At 46.8% G+C, this 20,049-nt stretch overlaps 2 protein-coding genes across 5 annotated transcripts in view; both read left to right on the top strand.

Moving 5' to 3' along the window:
* Positions 1-1,016: 1,016 nt before the first annotated feature.
* On the top strand, positions 1,017-15,618 carry LOC130679249 (nuclear envelope pore membrane protein POM 121-like). The gene is given in 11 exon segments (XM_057487875.1): positions 1,017-1,663; positions 4,935-5,144; positions 5,464-5,604; positions 7,237-7,317; positions 8,861-9,032; positions 12,048-12,136; positions 12,755-12,907; positions 14,177-14,838; positions 14,841-14,879; positions 14,882-15,330; positions 15,601-15,618. Coding segments are annotated over 11 exon segments (2,223 nt in total). The 5' UTR covers positions 1,017-1,454.
* A 470-nt stretch (positions 15,619-16,088) lies between these two features.
* Positions 16,089-20,049, top strand: part of LOC118923354 (putative nuclear envelope pore membrane protein POM 121B) — a 56,900-nt gene continuing 52,939 nt past the window's right edge. For 3 of the 4 annotated variants that reach the window (XR_008991959.1, XR_008991960.1, XM_057486567.1), the window contains exon 1: positions 16,089-16,994. Coding sequence is in view for 1 of the 4 variants with exons in the window: in XM_057486567.1 (XP_057342550.1) it covers positions 16,658-16,994 (337 nt within the window). In the remaining 3 variants the exon portion in view is untranslated. The remainder of the gene's footprint in view (positions 16,995-20,049) is intronic. The other variant, XR_008991961.1, reaches the window with a different exon arrangement.

Genomic DNA, 20,049 nt, shown 5'->3' with positions numbered 1-20,049 from the left:
TATATCAAGCTGAAAATCTTCTGTACAGCAAAGGACACCATCAATAGAACAAAAAGGCATCCTACAATATGGGAGGATATATTCATAAGTGACATATCCAACAAGGGTTTGACATCCAAAATACATAAAGAGCTCGTGCAACTCAACAAACAAAAAGCAACTAATCCAATTTAAAAATGGGCACAGGGTCCGAACAGACACTTCTCCAAAGAAGAAACTCAGATGGCCGACAGGCCCATGAAAAGATCCTCTACATGGCTAATCATCAGAGAAATGCAAATTAAAACCACAATGAGATATCACCTCACACCAGTTAGGACGCCACCATCCAAAACACAAACAACACATATTGGCGAGGTTGTGGATAAAGGGGAACCCTTCTACACTGCTAGTGGGAATGTAAACTAGTTCAACCATTGTGGAAAGCAGTATGGAGGTTCCTCAAAAAACTTAAAATAGAAATACCATTTGACCCTGGAATTCGTCTCCTAGGAATTTACCAAAAGAAAACAAGATTCCAGTTCAAAAAGACATATGCACGCCTATGTTTATTGCAGCACTATTTACAATAGCCAAGAAATGGAAGCAACCTAAATGTGGACAAAGAAGAGGTGGTACATATACACAATGGAATATTATTCAGCCATAAGAAGAAAACAAATCCTACCATTTGCAACAACAAGGATGGAGCTAGAGGGTATTATGGTGAGTGAAATAAGCCAGGTGGAGAAAGACAAGTACCAAATGATTTCCCTCCTTTGTGGAGAATAACAACAAAGCAAATCTGAAAGAACAAAACAGCAGCGACTCACAGACTCCAAGAAGCAACTGGGGGTTACCAAAGGGGAGGGGCATGGGAGGGAGAAGAGGATTCAGGGATATTATGATTGGTGCACATGGTGTGTGTGGGGTCACGGAGAAACAATATAGCTCAGAGAAGACAAGTAGGAACTCAGTGGCATGGTGCTACGCTGATTGACAGCGGCGGACAGTGGGGTACAGGGGGACTCAATAATACGGGTGAATGTAGTACCCACATTGTTTCTCTTGTGAAGTGTCTATCAACGATACCTTAATAAAAAAGAAAAAAAAAGTTCACATTATACCAATTGACTTTTATGAAAGACTTAAATGCTTTTCTTTTCCTTTTCCTGTTTCTTTTTCGCTGTCTCACCAACGGGTCTTGTGCTACCTGGTGCCCGCGGCGGCCGCGCTAGTCGAACTGGCTAGGGGGCCGCCGCAGCCAGGGGGGGGCCTGAGCCGCGAGCCCCGCGCTGCCTGCCATTCGCGCGCCGTCTCCCGGCAACGGGAGCGCGCGCCGCCAGCGCACAATTCCCGCCAGCGCATAATGCACGCCCGCCTCTAGCCCCGGCGCGCTAGCGCAGGCAGGCAGTCTGGAGGAGAGAGCCGCGGAAGCCGCTCGCCCGCCGGACAGAGATCGCTCGTAGCTTCAAATGGGAGGAGTTTTGAGCAAGCTCCGCTCCCCGCAGCCCGCCCCCAATCCGGAAGCAAGGAGACGGCGCCCACCCGCGCGCCGGGCCTTCCTCGCAAGCCACCCCCGCCCCACAAGCCCCGCCCCACCTTCCCCCTGGGCCCGCCGAGATCCCATTCAGCCCTCAGTCCCCACTCGTTTCGTCGGGTCCCGTCGGAGGCCTTCCCACCGGTAAGACACGCTGACCCTCCCCAGACGGAGGACTTGACTTTGAAAGTTTTTTTTTCTTAAGTCCTCAGTGGGCTCTGTGCCGTTTTCACCTCTTCAAACACCTTGGTGAGCGTCCACCGTGTCCTGTCTCCCTTTAGCCTCTGCTATGGGATGTGCTGCCAGAACTGTTCCCTTCTTTCAGTTCTTTTTTGGGGGTCATTTTTCTATTCCTTTTATTTTTACTTTTTTATTTTTGGGGGGATCATTAGTGTACACTTACATGAGCAACATTGTGGTTACTAGACTCCCCCCATTATCAAGTCCCGCCCTCATACCCCATTACAGTCACTGTCCATCAGCGTAGTGAGATGCTATAGTCACTACTCGTCTTCTCTGTGTGCTATACAGCCCTCCCCGTGCCCACCCCCCTACATCATGTATGCTGATCCTAATGCCCCTTATTCCCCTTCTCCCTCCCTTCCCACCCACCCCTCCCAGTCCTTTTCCCTTTGGTATCTGTTAGTCCACTCTCGGGTTCTGCGAGTCTGCTGCTGTTTTGTGCCTTCAGTTTTTTCTTTGTTCTTATGCTCCACAGATGAGTGAAATCATTGGATACTTGTATTTCTCTGCCTGGCATATTTCACTGAGCATAATGCCCTCTAGCCCCATCCATGTTGTTGCGAATCCTTCTTTCAGTTCTTAAAGCTCTGAACTTTAATACAGTATGGGTTTAGCAGAATACTTGGTAAATCACTTAAAATACACCTGCTTCAGGTGAGAATTCCATCTGTCTGTTTATTGCAGCACTATTTACAACAGCCAAGATAGGGAAGCAACTTAAGTGTCCATCAGTAGATAAATGGATAGAGAAGAGGTGGCACATATACAAAATGTTACACTATTCAGCCATAAGAAGAAAACAAACCCTACCATTTGCAACAACATGGATGGAGCTAGAAGGTATTATGGTCAGTGAAATAAGCCAGGTGGAGAAAGACAAGTACCAAATGATTTCCCTCCTTTGTGGCGAATAACAAAGCAAATATGAAGGAACAAAACAGCAGCTGACTCACAGACTCCAAGAAGAGACTAGGGGTTCCAAAGGGGAGTGGCGTGGGAGGGAGAAGAGGATTCAGGGATATTATGATTGGTGCACATGGTGTGTGTGGGGTCACGGAGAAACAATGTAGCTCAAAGAAGACAAGTAGGAACTCAGTGGCATGGTGCTACGCTGATGGACAGCGGCGGACAGTGGGGTAGCGGAGGGAACTCGGTAATACGGTGAATGTAGCACCCACATTGTTTCTCTTGTGAAATCTTCAGAGCAGTGTATATCAACGATACCTTAATAAAAAAGAAAAAAAAGTTCACATTATACCAACTGACTTTTATGAAAGACTTAAATGCTTTTTATTTTCCTTTTCCGGTTTCTTTTTCGCCATCTCGCCAATGGGTCTCGTGCTACCCGGTGCCCGCGGCGGCCGCGCTGGTCGAGCTGGCTGGGGAGCCGCCGCAGCCAGGGGGGCGCCTGAGCCGCGAGCCCCGCGCTGCCTGCCATTCGCGCGCCGTCTCCCGGCAACGGGAGCGCGCGCCGCCAGCGCACAATTCCCGCCAGCGCATAATGCACGCCCGCCTCTAGCCCCGGCGCGCTAGCGTAGGCAGGCAGTCTGGAGGAGAGAGCCGCGGAAGCCGCTCGCCCGCCAGACAGAGATCGCTCGTAGCTTCAAATGGGAGGAGTTTTGAGCAAGCTCCGCCCCCTTCAGCCCGCCCCTAATCCGGAAGCAAGGAGACGGCGCCCACCAGCGCGCCCGGCCTTCCTCGCTAGCCCCGCCTGCCCCACAAGCCCCGCTCCTTCGGCCCCCTGGGCCCGCCGAGATCCCATTCAGCCCTCAGTCCCCACTCGTTTCCCCAGGTCCCCTCGAAGGCCTTCCCGCCGGTAAGACACGCTGACCCTCCCCAGACGGAGGACTTGACTTTGAAAGTTTTTTTTCTTAAGTCCTAAGTGGGCTCTGTGCTGTTTTCACCTCTTCAAACCCCTTGATGCTCGTCCACCGTGTCCTGTCTCCCTTTAGCCTCTGCTATGAGATGTGCTGCCAGAACTGTTCCCTTCTTTCAGTTCTTTTTTTGGGGTCATTTTTCTATTCCTTTTATTTTTACTTTTTTATTTTTGGGGGGATCATTAGTGTACACTTACATGAGCAACATTGAGGTTACTAGACTCCCCCCATTATCAAGTCCCGCCCTCATACCCCATTACAGTCACTGTCCATCAGCGTAGTGAGATGCTATAGTCACTACTTGTCTTCTCTGTGTGCTATACAGCCCTCCCCGTGCCCACCCCCCTACATCATGTATGCTGATCCTAATGCCCCTTATTCCCCTTCTCCTTCCCTTCCCACCCATCCTTCCCAGTCCCTTTCTCTTTGGTATCTGTTAGTCCACTCTCAGGTTCTGTGAGTCTGCTGCTGTTTTGTGCCCTCAGTTTTTTCTTTGTTCATATGCTCCACAGATGAGTGAAATCATTTGATACTTGTATTTCTCTGCCTGGCTTATTTCACTGAGCATAGTACCCTCTATCCCCATCCACGTTGTTGCAAATCCTTCTTTCAGTTCTTAAAGCTCTGAACTTTAATACAGTATGGGTTTAGTAGAATACTTGGTAAATCACTTAAAATATCCCTGCTTCAGGTGAGTCTACCTTCTGTCTGTAAACTGTAGTACTCTAAAAGGTTTTGTTACTTTTTTATCTTTGGACCAAAAACTTCCTGGATGGATATAACTTGGCTGATAAAGATGATTAGATTAAAAAGACTTGTGTTTTTGTTTAGTCCCAGTTGAGTGATAACAACAAAATTCAAAACTTCGGTGACAACACTAGATCCTTGATAATTACATTTATCTGAAAAGGTGAACATTCAGGTTTTTAAAATGTTTGACTTTGGGTGTATATTTCTGATGACTTAGCATAACAGATTGAAGGATTCTTGTAAAATTTGTCCCTGCACATCCTTACACACACTTTTCTTCCACTGTAGTTTTACTTGTGTGGGCAGTTTTTCAATTTCCCCCTCAAAGTTGTTGAATCCATTGCAGGGACAGCTGTCAAGTACCTGCCACTTTCTGCCCTTACGTGGAATGGGGAAAGTTGACATAAAAATGCTGTGTTTTGTGTTGCTTAGAGGCTTAAGCTCTCTGGAAAATAACTGAACCCACATGGTTCTTAAGGAATTTAAACTTTCTGTCATTCTTCTAAGCTGCTTTGATTCCATAATGTGTCTCCCATTCTCCACAGGGTCTGTAGGACTTCACCACACCACTTTGGCATAACATGTCCAAGACGATACCCAGTCCAGCAGGGCCGGTATTCCTGTGTGCTTCCCACGCTGTGCCGGAATGGCGGTCACAGGAAGCGTGTGCTGTCTCGCGGTCATTCCAGAGTGGTGTGCAGGCCTTCGACAGTGAGGATCGCTCCTCCCGGGAGCAACCTGGCTCGTTTTCCAATGTAAGCATTGCTGGAGGAAAAGACTCCCAGTGTGTCCTCTTTATTCTCCTGCAGTTGTTCATCTGAGAGAATAACTAACTCAAAGGAAAGGAAGAAGCTCCTTATGTGAGGGAGAAATCTCAAGTTCCAGTTATTGAGCAGTTTTTTATTTTCTGGGTTTTTCCCAAGACTATAGCTTAACAGCTAAGGGTCATTTGTGTGAGTGTATAAATTACCCTTTTGCTTGTTGGATAGCTTCTGATTTCCAGCGCCTGAAGTTCATGCTATGTAGCATGATGATCAGAATATCTTAATGCTAGAATCCTGTTTTCTGTTACAGAGCAGTGCAGATCCCTAAGGCCCCAGACCCGTGGTCAAAGGAGGCTGTTCTGCTTGCCCTCGAATGTTGGAAGAGGAAGAAAAGGACAGTGGAGGAGGAGGAAGACCAAACATCTGCTGCTGGTCAGGAGGAGAAAAGAAGGTAACATGCCCTGCAGAGTACTCAACGTGCCTCCCACACGGGCTCCTGGGATTTGTTGAGAGAGAGATCACTCCCCAAAAGAATCAGAGGTCACCTCCTGTGTGTGAATGGCAGGTCCCCTTCTTTGGCTTTCATGGAAAAGCTTGGTAACAAGAGCTTTAATGCTATGCCTTTCATTAGGCACAGGTTACATACATTTTGTAATATACCTTTTCCATAAGTACTAGAGAAAAGCCAACAGTTACTGGCCACATCAGCTTCATACTTTTGATATAAATGTGTTAAATTTTATTTTGAGAGAATGCTGAAAGTCTTCCCCTTGTGGTCAGTTATTTGGGTGACCATCAGCTTAGATGTCATGTTTGTGCTGAAGGAAATACTTAGCAAAGAACAGTGAAGACTGGAGTATGGTAGCTTTATGAGAAATGAGAATAAAACCAGTTTCATTATTTGGTTTTTGAAAATGTAACGAAAATAGAGGAAGCAGTCTGTTTCCTCGATGGAAAGAGAGGAAGTTGATGGTGCTGAGTAAGCTGCAGAACTGCTTGTGGCTTTCCAAGGAGTCAGTTAAGAATTTTCTTGTAATTCAACCGATTCCAAGACCCATGTGCCAGAGCCTACTCCAGGTACTGTGGATAGAGCAGTGAGCTAGACAAAGGTCTCCTGGGACTTGGGTAATCAATGAAACAGGGTAATTATAGATTGTAAGTATATAAAGATTTTTAAGAAGCAGTGCTATAAAAGGGCCATGAGAAAGGGGGAGCTCTGTATATAAGGTGGTCAAGGAAACATGCTCTGAGGAGACAGTGGGCCCTACATTTGAGAAATAGAACCATTGTCCTCATCAGTTACACCAGGTTAGCCATACCCTGCAGGTTCACAGCTGGCCATCTTTGATACTGTAGATGGCAACATTAGGTAAGGAAATACTAATAAATGCAAGTGTGTACATTGGAAGATTGATTGGAAGTAACGTTGGAAGATCAGGTAATGAATACTAGGGATATGCTTTACAAGGGAGCAGTCTGAGCTCATGGCAGCCAACTAAGCAGGAGTGGCAGAGGGAGATGGTGTGTTGGAGGTCAGAGAGAAAATAACTATTCTTATGGTCAAAACAGGTTTCTCATGTTCTCCAGGTTGGTAATTTGTCTAGACCCCAGTGAGCCTATAACTGAGGGCTCTGTGTTGTCTTTCCCATAATTGGAATAAGCAGTGATTATGTGCACCATGCGCAGGCCCTTATCTGTGACCTGTGAAGTTCTTCTCTTCCAGACTGAACTAAGTGAGAACACTGGGGGATGTGTGTAGGTGGGTGGCTAAAGTGTTTTTTTGTCTTTAGTTTACAGATGGTAGGATATTAAATTTGTGATTGCAGCGCTTTGGTGAGAAGTTAGCAAATAATCAGTACACTGGAATAGTTCAAAAGGTCTTGATGCATTTTTATACTTTTCTTATTAGATTAGGACAGTCCTAGAATAAATTGACCTTCCTGAATCTTTGAGATCTGAGGCAACCTTTTCTTGTCTAGCATGAACGTATGTTCTGTAGAAAGAGTTAAGATCCCAGGAATATGAGAGTATGCTTTAAAGGAGAGGTCGTATCATCTAACTGAGGGTTTGTGATTTGTCACAGGTGCCATAACAGCAGTGGCAGTGGCCATTCAGCTTTGAAGCCCGAGGTGGCCAATGGAGTCCCTGCTGCTTTTGTGCCTGAGTAAGTGAGAATCCATCTGGGTGAGGTTTCCTGTTTGGGAAAGGGTCATTATCAGACTTATTGACCTGTAAGTTTTCCTCTTTGAAGTCAGAGAGGAACATTTTGAGTAACTTGCCACAATAACTATTTTGTCTAATTCCTTTTACTATTTTTCTTTAATATGCATAAACTATGCTAAGGCTAAGAGGGTTTGTAGATACACTGAATAACCAAGTATGTAACAAAAAGATCACAAGGTTTGTGCAATGGATAGAATGCAGCAGTACGAAATTTAAGAAAAATGTGAGATTTCTGCCTTTTAGCTTAATTATATTTGAGGAAGAATTGGCTGGGAGGGAAAAAGGCTGGAAATGTGTGTGAAAAGGCTTGGGGTAAGTTACGTTTTTAAATTGAGACAGCACTATGATATGGCTGCCAAAAAAGCTTAACATGCTCCTCCTCTGGGCTGATAACAGAACAAAGACCAGGAGGAGGCAGGTCAGTGGTGGTCCTGAATGCCTTAGTCCTGCTGTCCGCGGAGTGCTGCTGGTTGGCTGTGCTGCCCTGCAAGAGGAGGCAGACACAAACCGAAATTCACTGCGAGAGAGTGAAGCAACTCAAGATGTCACGGGGTGGTGGTGGGTGAGGGGGTTCTAAAGGTACACAAGCACTAGCCCAGAGGAGAAAAACCTCAGGGGTGTAAAGAAATGAGGGAGGGAAGGATAATGGCCTGCAAAAATCTGAAGGACTATCACATGAAAGGAGGACAATTGGCTTGACTTGGCTCCAGATGGGATCCATAGGTGAAGTAAGTGAAAGAGAAAGTATGTTTGCATCTAGTGCAGGGATAAACTGCTCTGTGGTTGACATTCATCAGCCAGGAGACAGTGAGCTGTCTGTGCTGTCACAAAGGTTGGATGACTATTTCACAGGAAAGATGTTTAGGGAATTTCTGTTTCAGTTTGAATCTTAGAAAAAGTGGTTGGTTCCTCCTAATCATTTTTGAACACCTTTATTGAGGTATAATTGACATAAATAAACTGTGCCTCTTTGAAGTGTACCATTTGTTCAACTTTGACATGTATCCTTATCAGAATTATTGTCCTATAAATTTTCCTCTTTGAAATCAGAGAGGAACATTTTGAGTAACTTGCCACAATAACTATTTTGTCTAAATTTCACACCCACAAAACCAGCACCACAGTCAAGATAATGAACATCACCATCACTGCCAGAAGTTTCCCCATGCCCCGTGGTGAAGCCTTAAAATCTCCCTCTCATTCTGTCCCTGTTGCCAGGCATCCATTGGTCCCCATTCTGTCACTATAGATTTGTGTGCGTTTCCTAGAGTATATATAAGTAGAATCATACATTTAATTTTTTAAATACTGAGCTTTCCCTTTCTGACTTTGTGAGACATGTTTAGATGAATTAACAGTAAAATTAACAGCATTATCCTTTTCCATTGCGTTAGAACGATTTTGTGACGGTGGATGAAGCCTTAAAACAATGTTGGTGCCTTTCAGTAGCACATCTGTGTTTTCCCCTTTTATTTCCCTGTTAGGCCTGGGCCTCTGAAGAGAGACCTCAGTTCCCAGAGCTCAGATGGTGAACTGCATAAGAGACCCTGCTCCTCTGCTGTGAGCTGCTCGAAGGGCACATGCGCATGTGGCATCCGTATGTCCAGCCGCAATGCCATTACCAGTTCCTACACTTCTACTGGAGGCATCTCTCAGGTACACACACCTGGTGGTGTGGCAGAATTGGGTTCTTTGCATTTATTAGTTGATTGTGCAGTGTTTTCTAGCCACCTTCTGTCAGATGCTGAGGTCACCTCTAAGCTAACAGCAGTTACCAACCCTTGAATGATCGCTATGGACCAGTGGAAAAAACTAGAAAGCCCAGAATGCCTATGTGGAAACCTGATACAAGACAGAGCCATTATTATAGATAAATAGACAGAGGATGAGTAATTCAAAAAATGGTACTAATTTGATTAAAAAGGTAGATTGAGTCTGAATTGCAATGGGTCATAAATTCATCCTCTAGGCACTGGGAATTTAATGAAAGTTTTAAAAATAAGTGGTTATAATTATTTTTAGAAAGGATGTGTAGACTGGAGAACAGAACAAGTTTTGCTACCAGAATGACTTGAGTTCAAATCTTGGCTTTGGCACTTAGTAGCTATAGACTCTTAGGCAGGTAAATGACTTAAACTCTCTTTTTCTCATCTCTAATGGATTGTTATAAAGATTGAAGGTAATGTTTGAAAAGCACCCATTACAGTGCTTGTCAGTAAGCAGGCACCCAATATATAGGAGCTGGAAAAAAAGTAACACATGCGTGAAGGAGGTTTTTGAGAGGAGAAAGAATTTGACATAAGTTTTCATCCATACAGGAGGCTCTTAGAGTAATATAAATGGCACATTAATGATAAATGACAAATATAGGAGATGAAGGCCCCGGGCAAGCAGTTATGGCAATGCAGAGCATAATAGTATGAAGCTTTACCTGGATCTATTCTGCACTAGGCCCTCTGCTGAGCACTGTACACACATTTCCTCAATCAGTGATCACAACAGACCTGACATACATAGTCATTGCCCCTTCTTACAATTTTATGTCAAATGTCATACATACACAAAAGGAAAGAAAAATATCATAATGATCCTCCATGTGGCTCCAGCAGTTAACAGTGTTTTGTCAGTCTTGATCCATCAACAACTACCCAAATTGGTTTTCCTCTTGTGTTTTAAAGTACAAACACGTTGTTTCACCTGTAGGTACTTCAGTGTATTTTAAAAACTTTTTGAACATTAATAACCACAATGCCTCTATTCCTCTGAGTAATAATAACTTAATGTTAGTTATTATCGCCCCAATTTGCCCTTCTTACCCTCCCTGTCTTATTACAGTTACTTTGAATCAGGGACCAAAAATCAACTCATCGTGTTTGGTTCATATGTTTCTTAGACTCTTTTTTTTTGAGCATTAAAGGTATTCAATTAATATGTGTAACAAAAAATCTGAAGGTAAGGTTGTACACTTATGGAAATAATGATTTTGACCTACTTCATAAGATAGTTGTGAGGCAGTACATGTAAAGTGTTCATGCGTCTATACTGTGCATAGTAAGCATTCAAGAAGTGCCACCAAAGTAAGTACCGAAATTTACATTTCAGGGGACTTAATTCACACTCAGAGCTTCAGACTTAGCATTATACAAGGTTGTATCTGATGGCCTAACAAGCAGACATGCTAAAAATAATCAACTTTTTAACAGGCCTGGGCGGAGCGATGATGCTCAGAGCTGGGCGCCAGGGGCGGGGCGCCGGGACGGTGGAGGTGGGTGGGGCGAGGGACGCGCCCTCCGCCGCCCGTCGGTCCCCCGGGGGCTGGGCTCGCGTTCCCACGGCCCGCCACGCAGGCGCGCGGGAAGCCACCCCCGCGTCACGGGCAGCTGCGGGGTCGACCGCGGGAGGCTCGCGTGCACCGGGGCTTCCGCCTCCCCGGGCGCGCTGCTCAGACCGGCCGGCCCGGCGAGCTCCCCGCGGTGGCAGAACCCCTCTGCAGACCTGGGGCGCGCCAGACACAGCCCCGGGGTGCGCGGGCCCCGCCAGGATGCCGCCTATCCCGGGTGCCGGGCCCTGGCTCCCAACGCCTCGGCCCGCCCGAGGAGCAGCAGGTGGCAGGTCGCCGGCCTCACAGCGCGGCCTCCCCGGGCGCTCCGGGCCCGCGCGGCGGGCGCCCCCTGGCGGCCTCCAGCTGTCAGGCTTCCCCCGCGGGCTGTCCCCGCGGCTGCTGCCGCCGCCGCCACCGAGGCGCGGAGCACGCGGGCTGGGGCGGCGGCCGCGCGCTCCCTCCCCCGCAGCGGGGACGTCAGGCCTCTCTTAGACTCAGTCAACGGTACTACTACTACGCTTTTTCTTACTTTTGAAAAGTCTGAGTCATTATGTTCTATAGAATTTACTACATTCTGGATTTTGTTTTCGTCATGGTGCCATTTTGACAAGTACTCTATCCCTATTTTCCCTGTAAATGGACAGTTGGCTCCTGAGGCTTGATGAGTTTCAAGTTCAGTGATTTGGGCAGAGGTGCTGCTGTGCTCTTCTGATCGCATCACATCGGGAGCACGTGCTGTGTGGTTGCCTCCCACTGGGCTCAGGTGTCAGTCTGATCCTTCACTTTATTGTTCCTATGAGCTTTTCACCTGCTGATTTTAGCGGCCATTTTTCACCTTTGTCTATGTCCATTGTGGCAAAATGGTGATGTTCCAATTCTGTCCTTCCCTCTGCATTGCATTTGTTAACTGAAGGTCTGTGTAATTCTAGATAGAAGAACAAACCCTGTCTACTGGAGTGGCAGGATAATAAGCCGGCACTGATGCCTAGTTAACTCCAAAGGTGACCAGTATGATTCTTGCTGTGTTATCTTTATGAACTGATGATATTTTATAAACATTTCATGATCCTCAGTATCTTGATGATATTTTATAAACATTTAATGATCCTCAGAAAGAGTGTAGCTGCTCTTTCTGATGCAACTTTTCCAGCTTTGGCCAATGACAACCCTTTCAAACACTGGCAATTGACTCACTTTTCAGAAGCCCCACTTCACAAAGAAATGATTTTTTAGTCACTTGAAAAGGAGGCTTTATATACAGTAATGGATTAGAGCCACAAAATTATGTTGAAGGTCAGATCCTATGTTATTCCCAAGGGTCAGTCACGTGACTTGTGTTTGGCTTTTAGCTCTGGAAGAGGCGTCCCAGTGCCTCACCCTTCTCCAGCCCAGCCTCCTCCTGCTCACAGACACCAGAGTGTCCAGAAAAGAAGATGAGGTAATCGGTGATTTGCTGTGTGGATTAATGAGAGGGTGGGAAAGGAGGGAAATTTACTTGGCTCTTAGGCTTTCTGAGACTCCGATTTGGAGAATCAAAATAGTTCACATCTAAAGGGCAGAGACGGTGCCGCCCTGAATCGCTCTTGTCTCTTGCAGTCGTCACACAGTGTGACCACACCGGCCTCTGCTTCCCCTCATGCTGCAGCGTGAGGGGCTGGGGCATAAGGGGAAGGGCTTGCATGGGACAGAGTGAACAGAGTGACTGATGGGGGTGCGCAGCAAGCTTCACATTCTAGACCCCAGCTGACCCCCTAGGTGCCTGACTAGAATGCTGCTTTCTTAGAGACAGAGGTGTGACTAGGACTCTCAGAAACTTGGCAGGTTGTATGTAAGGTTCTGAAGATTGTTTTCTGCTTGTTTTAAGACAAAGGTGTCTATGGCTTCTGTGAACTGCCTCCCTTCATTTCTTTAGGAATTTTCTTTGCTTCTTTTTGTTGTCTTGACACACTGAGATCTTAGTCATGGTTGTTCTAGACTTTGGTCAGTTGGTAGTTAGGAGGGTGTAAGAAGTTATCCAGTGCTTTTCTAAACTTAATTGTGCCTCTTCCTCCTACAGAGAAGAGGACGGTCCTCAGGGATCTGGCTCTTCCGCTCCGCCGGTAAACAAGGAGTCCCAGGGAGAACAGAGTAAGTTGATGAACGCGTGGCATGTGTTGGTGGTATTGTATGGAGGGCGCATGGACCACAACCCACTGGAAACACATACTGAGCCTTGATTTGTGTGGGGCTTGGTAGTTACAGAGAGAGATGTTCCTGTCCTTCGGGGTTTATGGTCTGGTAAGGGAGAAAGGTTGCCCAGACTCATATAGCATAACCCAGGCCACCTGGGGGGTTTGGGGTAAGGTAAGCCTAGGTGGGGGAATCTGAGCAGACCAGGCAATTTCTGTCCAGTAAGCAACCATGTGCACGCATTTAGAGCAATGATCATTTCACATCGTCTTGACTGTTAGAAATAATCTTGCCAACACCATCCAAGCACCCAAACCATAGAAGATAGAATCTCAGAGACACCTAGTGAAAGTTCAGTATTAAAAACTAGGCTGGATAGACAAACCTCTCCATTTCTGGAAGAGAGCAGGAAGAAAGTAAGTCTGATACTTTATTTGCAGATACAACCACATGTAGGGAGAAAGTGTGGGTGACTTCAGAGAGAGGAGTGCCCTGAAAGGTTGGGAAGAGTTGAAGTTATGCACTTAGGAAGTGCAGGTGACCTCAGAGAGAGGAGTGCAGCACCGTGAAAGGCTGAAAAGAGGGAGTTTAAAGTTAAAAGGTTCCACACTTAGAAAGTGCTGGTGACCTCACATAGGAGCACAGTGAAAGTTTGGGGGCTCCCTCTTTTAAGGATTTTTCAGGAATGTGACAGAGGGCTAGGGTGTGGGCTTGTTAAGTGGTCTCAAGTATCTTTGATGAGACATTAAGTTACTCATCAGTCCTCTAAGTAATTCTGCAAAATTAGCTTATCAAGACTGCCTTTCCTCCAAAGTGGGCAGAGTTATTTGTTTGCTAAAGAGTATGTTAAGAATCTTTCTTGTGAAACCTGCTAGTTTTTTTAAAAATACAATTTTGGCTTTAAGGTGGGATCTCCCTGTCTTTACTTTGCTGTTTATAGGTGGGCCTTTTAGCAGGCTAGAGTAAATCATACAGTGGTCTAATGGACACAATGAAGACATGGGCTGTGCTCAGACACTTTTATCTGGGGAATATTCAAACCTTCAAGGCCAAGTTTCTCTTGACCTTTTGAGCTTTAACTGATTAACTCACTAACTCTGAATCTTTTCTGGATTTCTGGATTTAACTGGTTAACCGAGTCCTTTCTAGGGGGCTTTGCTGACCCTGTACTCTTTCCACCCGACTCATATGTATTTCCCTGCCTAACAGCCACGCCCATGGCCCGTTGGCCCCTGCAGACACCTGGCCTTCTGGGCCCTCTTGGCTCTTCACAGTCAGGGCCGCTCCCCGGCCCCTCCCCAGACTCCAGATCCACAGCCTCTTTCTTGGGGCTGACCCCTGCCTCTCCCGCAATACCAGCCAGTGACGCCACCAAGTCACCTCCAGCCTCTCAGGCTGAGACATCTGCCAAACCCCAGGCCCCGCCTGCCCCGGGCCCCACCCTGAAGCCCAGTGTTCTCTTTGGAATGCTGGGCAGACCACCTGCTAACCCTTCTGCCGCAGCAGCTCCTGCTGTGTCTTCAGCACATCCCATGTTCAAGCCCGTCTTTGTGGCTCCATCTAAAAGTGGGAAGGAGGGTCCTGTGCCATCCAGCCGTTCCCAAGTCACAACGGAGGCATCTTCCAGCTCTGTGAACACCCCGACTACCAGCAGACTGCCCCTCCCTTTCAGTCCTGTTTTTAGCAGCACAGGGCTACCTACATCTTTGCCCTTGTCAACTCCTTCCTCCTTCAGTCAGACAACTACTTCAGGCACTAGCACGAATGCCCCTCTGTTCCCTGGCCGGGCCAGTGTCAGCGTCCCCTCAGCAGCGGCTTGGGGGACCACCACCGGCACAGCCGCAGACTCCGCCCGGAAGCCTGTCTTTGGCTCTGGTGTGAGCGATGTGACCAACACTGTGAGCAGCATGACCAGCCCCACTGCTTCCACTGCCCAGCCTGTCCTCTTTGGGTCCCCCCTTGCCTCTGCTGCCAGTTCTGCCCAGCCATGGGCTCCATACTCCAGTTTGGCAGGCTCTGGCCACGCCTGCTCCAACAACAGCCATCACCTTCAGCCAGTCCCTGCCCGGCGCCGTCCAGACAGCTGCTAGCAGCAGCACAGCCAGTTTCGGTGGCTTCAGTGGCACCCTCACGACCTCCGCCCCCATCGCCCCGAGCCAGCCTGCTCTGACATTTAGCAGCAGTACCACCCCAGTCTTCAACATTCCCTTTAGTTCCGGCACCAGGCCCCCCGTCCCATCCTATCCCGGAGTCACCCCACAGCACACGTTTGGAGCCACTGACAGACAGCAGATGTGGACTGCCAGCCAGCACTGGACCCCAGCTTCGGCAGCTCCTTTCCTTTCGGAAGCCCAGCCAGCCTTTGGCAGCACTGTGTGGTCAGGTTTTCGTGGGTTGAAACCCGCAGCCCCTCTTTTTGGCACCATCTCCAGCACCCAGACAGCCTTTGGCAGCATCACAGCTGTTTCCTCAAATTTTTTTATTTTGTGGTATCATTAATCTACAATTACTTGAGGAACATTATGTTTACTAGACTCCCCCCTTCACCAAGTCCCCCCCCACATACCCCATTAGTCACTGTTCATCAGCGTAGTAAGATGCTGCAAAATCACTACTTGTCTACTATGTGTTGCACAGCACTCCCCATGCCCCCCCGACATTATACATGTTAATCATAAGGCCCCCTTTCTTCTTCCACCCCCTTCTCCCTCCCTTTCCACCTATCTTTCCCAGTCCCTTTCTATTTGGTAACTGTTGTTCTTTCTTGGGTTCTGTGATTCTGCTGCTGTTTTGTTCCTTCTGTTTTTCCTTTGTTCTTATACTCCCGAGATGAGTGAAATCATTTGGTACTTGTCTTTCTCCACCTGGCTTATTTCACTGACCATAATACCCTGTAGCTCTATCCATGTTGTTGCAAATGGTAGGATTTGTTTTCTTCTTCTGGCTGAATAATACTCCATTGTGTATATGCACCACATCTTCTTTATCCATTCATCTACTGATGGACACTTAGGTTGCTTCCATTTCTTGGCTATTGTAAATAGTGCTGCGATAAACATAGGGGTGCATCTGTCTTTTTAAAATTGGGCTGCTGCATTCTTAGGGTAAATTCCTAGAGGTGGTATTCCTGGGTCAAATGGTATTTCTATTTTGAATTTTTTGAGGAACCTCCATACTGCTTTCCACAGTGATTGAAATAAATTACATTCCCACCAGCAGGGGAGGAGGGTTCCCCTTTCTCCGAATCCTCGCCAGCATGTGTTGTTGTCTGTCTTTTGGATGGTGGCAATCCTTACTGGTGTGAGGTGATATCTCATTGTGGTTTTAATTTGCATTTCTCTGATGACTAGCAATGTGGAGCATCTTTTCACGTGTCTGTTGGCCATCTGAATTTCTTATTTGGAGAACTGTCTGTTCAGCTCCTCTGCCCATTTTTTAATTGGATTATTTGCTTTTTGTTTGTTGAGGTGTGTGAGCTCTTTATACATTGTTGATGTCAACCCTTTATTAGATCTGTCATTTATGAATATATTCTCCCATTCTATAGGATGCCTTTTTGTTCTATTGATGGTGTCTTTCCCTGTACAGAAGCTTTTCAGCTTGATATAGTCCTATTTGTTCATTTTTGCTTTCGTTTCCCTTGCTGGGGGAGATACGTTCATGAAGAAGTCACTCATGTTCATGTCCAAGAGATTTTTGCTTATGTTTATTCTAAGAGTTTTATGGTTTCATGGCTTACATGCAGGTCTTTGATCCATTTCAAATATACTTTTGTGTATAGGGTTAGACAATGATCCTCATTTCCTCCTCTTTTGCAGCCACCACCTCGGACTTTGGAGCTACGACCCAGACCAACAGCAGCGGTGGCAGCACACCCTCATCACACGTCACATCTGGGGTGTCAGCAGGCCCCGCTGCCAGTGGGGACTTTGGGATGAGCATGTCAGCCCCCCACAGCAGCTCCACCACTAGTGCATTCAACTTTGTGGCAGGACGGAGTGGGAGAACTGGTGGCACGGCCCATTTCTGGGGATGCCTGAGTGAGAACTCCCTTGGTGCAGCTGGCCAGAGCACACTGTTTGCCATCTACGTGGCCAGCACACCTCAGAACACGTCTGTGCTTGCAGGTGAGATGTGGAATGGGCTCAGTCTGCAGAGCCAGGTGCTGTTTTAAGTGCCAACATAGTCTACACTCCTGGAGCTCTACGCTGTGGTGAAGAGACAGATGTTATCTGTAAACAGCGTCAGGTAGCAGTGTAACTCATGACAGGAGGAGCTATTTAGGTAGGCAGTGGGAGCCTTTCTGAGACAATAGGAAACTGAGGCCATGGCTGTAGTTCCAGAGTTGGGAGCAGGGACAACGGCTGGGGGTGAGGGCGTTCCAGGCACAGGAGCAAAGGCCCGAAGTCAGAGATGAGCTTATGTTTTCATGAGCAGAGAAGAACCAGGTGTGGCTAGAGGTTTAAAAAGGAAAGTGGGATAAAATGACGTTAAGAGACAGGCAGTAAGGAAGATCATTCAAGGCCTTTTAAAATGTTTTTATTTTTTGGTCTTAATCTGCAATTAGATGAATAACATTATGTTTATTAGGCTTCCCCCTTCAACAAGTCCCCCCCACGAACCCTATTATAGTCACTGTCCATAAGTGTAGTAAGATGCTGTAGAATCACCCCTTGTCTTCTCTGTGTTTCCCAGCCCTCACTTTGCCCCCCGACCACATTGTATATGCAATTTGTAATGCCCCCTTTCTTTTATTTGCCCTTATCCCTCCCTTCTCACCCATCCTGCTCAGTCCCTTTCCCTTTAGTCCATTTCAATAGGTAGTCCATTCTTGGGTTCTATGATGCTGCTGCTCTTTTGTTCCTTCAGTTTTTCTTTGTTCCTATACTCCAGAGATGAGTGAAATCATTTGGGGCTTCTCTTTCTCTGTCTGGCTTCACTGAGCATAATATCCTCCAGCTCCATACCTGTTGTTGAAAATGGTAGGATCTGATTTCTTCTCTTGGCTGAATAATACTCCATTGTGTACATGTACCACATCTTCTTTATCCATTCATCTACTGATGAACATTCAGGATGCTCCCATTTCTTGGCGATTGTAAATAGTGCTCAGAAAAACATAGGGGTGATTCTTTTCTTTTCAAAATGGGCTGCTGTATTCCTAGGGTAAATTCCTACAAGCGGTATTACAGGGTGAAACGGTATTTCTGTTCTGAGCTTTTTGAGGACCCTCTATATTGCTTGCCACAATGCTTGAACGAATTTACATTCCCACCAACAGTGTAGGAGGGTTCCCCTCTCTCCACAACCTTGCCAACATTGGTTGTGGTTTGTCTTTTGGATGGTGGCGATCCTTACTGGTGTGAAGTGATACCTCACTGTGGTTTTAATTTTCATTTCTATGATGACAAGTGCTGTGGTGCATCTTTTCATGTGTCTATTGGCCACCTGAATTTCTTCTTTGGAGAACTCCCTGTTCAGCACCCCTGCCCACATTTTTATTGGAATATTTGCATTTTGTTTGTTGAGATGTGTTAGCTCTTTATATATTTTGGATGTCAACCCGTTACTGGATCTGTCATTTATGAATATATTCTCCCATGCTGTAGGATGCCCTTTTCTTCTGTTGATGGTGCCCTTAACTGTACAGAAGCTCTTAAGCTTGACATAGTCCCATTTGTTCATTTTTCCTTTTTTCCCTGGAGAGATATGTTCACGAAGAAGTCGCTCATGTTTATGTTCAAGATATTTTCGCCTGTCTTTCTCTAAGAGGTTTATGGTTTCTTGGCTTACATTCGGGGGTTCGATCAGTTCTGAATATACTTTTGTGTATGGGGTTAGACAATGATCCATGTTTGCTCCTTTTTTGCAGCCATCACCTCCGACTTTGGAGCTGTGACCCAGCCCACCAGCTGTGGGACCAGTACATCCGGGTTTGGCAGCACCATCTCCGCGCCCGTCACATCTATGGTGTCAGCAGACCCCAGTGGCAGTGGGAGCTTTGGGACAAGCATGCCTGCCCCCCACAGCAGCCCTACCACCGGGGCACTTGGCTTTGGATCAGGGCGGAGTGGGGGAACTGGTCCCAAGAACCCCTTTTGGGGAGCCTTAAAACTGAGCTCCCTGGGTGCAGCTGGCCAGAGCACACCAACTGCATTCCATGTGGCCCGCACGCCTCAGAACACACCTGGGTTTGCAGGTGAGTTTTGGAATGGGCTCGGTCTGCAGTGCCAGGCGCTGTCTTAAGTGGTGACACAGTCTCCGCTTTCGGAGCCGTATGCTGTGGTGAAGATTTAGACGTTATCAAAAAAGTTACCTGTGAACAGCGTCAGGTAGCCGTGTAACTCATAACCGGAGGAGCTATTTAGGTATTCAGCAGCAGCCTTTCGGAGACAATAGCAAACTGAAGCCATGGCCGCAGTTCCAGATTTGGGAGCAGGGGCCGCGGCGGGCGGTGAGGACTTTACAGGCACAGGAGCAAAGGCCCAAAGGCAGAGATGAGCTTATGTTTTCGTGAGCAGAGAAGAGCCAGGTGTGGCTAGAGGTTATAAAGGAAAGTGGGATAAACTGACGTGAAGAGACAGGCAGAAAGGAAGATCATTCACGGCCTTTTAAAATGTTCTGTTGTGGTTTTTTCTGGTATCTATCTACAATTACCTTAAGAACATTATATTTATTTGGCTTCCCTCTTCACCAAGTACCCCGCACAAACCCCATTAGGGTCACTGTCCATCAGCTTAGTAACATGCTGTAGAATCACTGCTTGTCTTCTGTGTGTAGCCTAGCCATCCCCGTGCCGCCCCACATTATACATGCTAATCATAATGCCCCCTTTCTTTTTCCCTGCCCTTATCCCTCCCTTCCCACCCATCCTCCTCAGACCCTTTCTCTTTGGTAACTGTTAGTCCATGCTTGGGTTCTGTGATTCTGCTGCTGTTTTGTTCCTTCAGTTTTTCCTTTGCTCTTATACTCCCGAGATGAGTGAAATCACTTGGTACTTGTCTTTCTCCGCCTCGTTTATTCCACGGAGCATAATCCCCCCTAGCTCCACCCATGTTGTTGCAAATGGTAGGATTCATTTTCTTCTTATGGCTGAATTATATTCCATTGTGCATACATTCATCTACTGTTGGACACGTAGGTTGTTTCCATTTCTTGGCTGTTGTAAATAGTGCTGCGATA

The sequence above is a fragment of the Manis pentadactyla genome, chromosome 10 (genome assembly GCF_030020395.1).
Source record: "Manis pentadactyla isolate mManPen7 chromosome 10, mManPen7.hap1, whole genome shotgun sequence".
NCBI classification, from domain to species: domain Eukaryota; kingdom Metazoa; phylum Chordata; class Mammalia; order Pholidota; family Manidae; genus Manis; species Manis pentadactyla.
The sequence above is the reverse complement of the archived record's forward strand: the minus strand, read 5'-3'. Positions and strand labels throughout refer to the sequence as shown.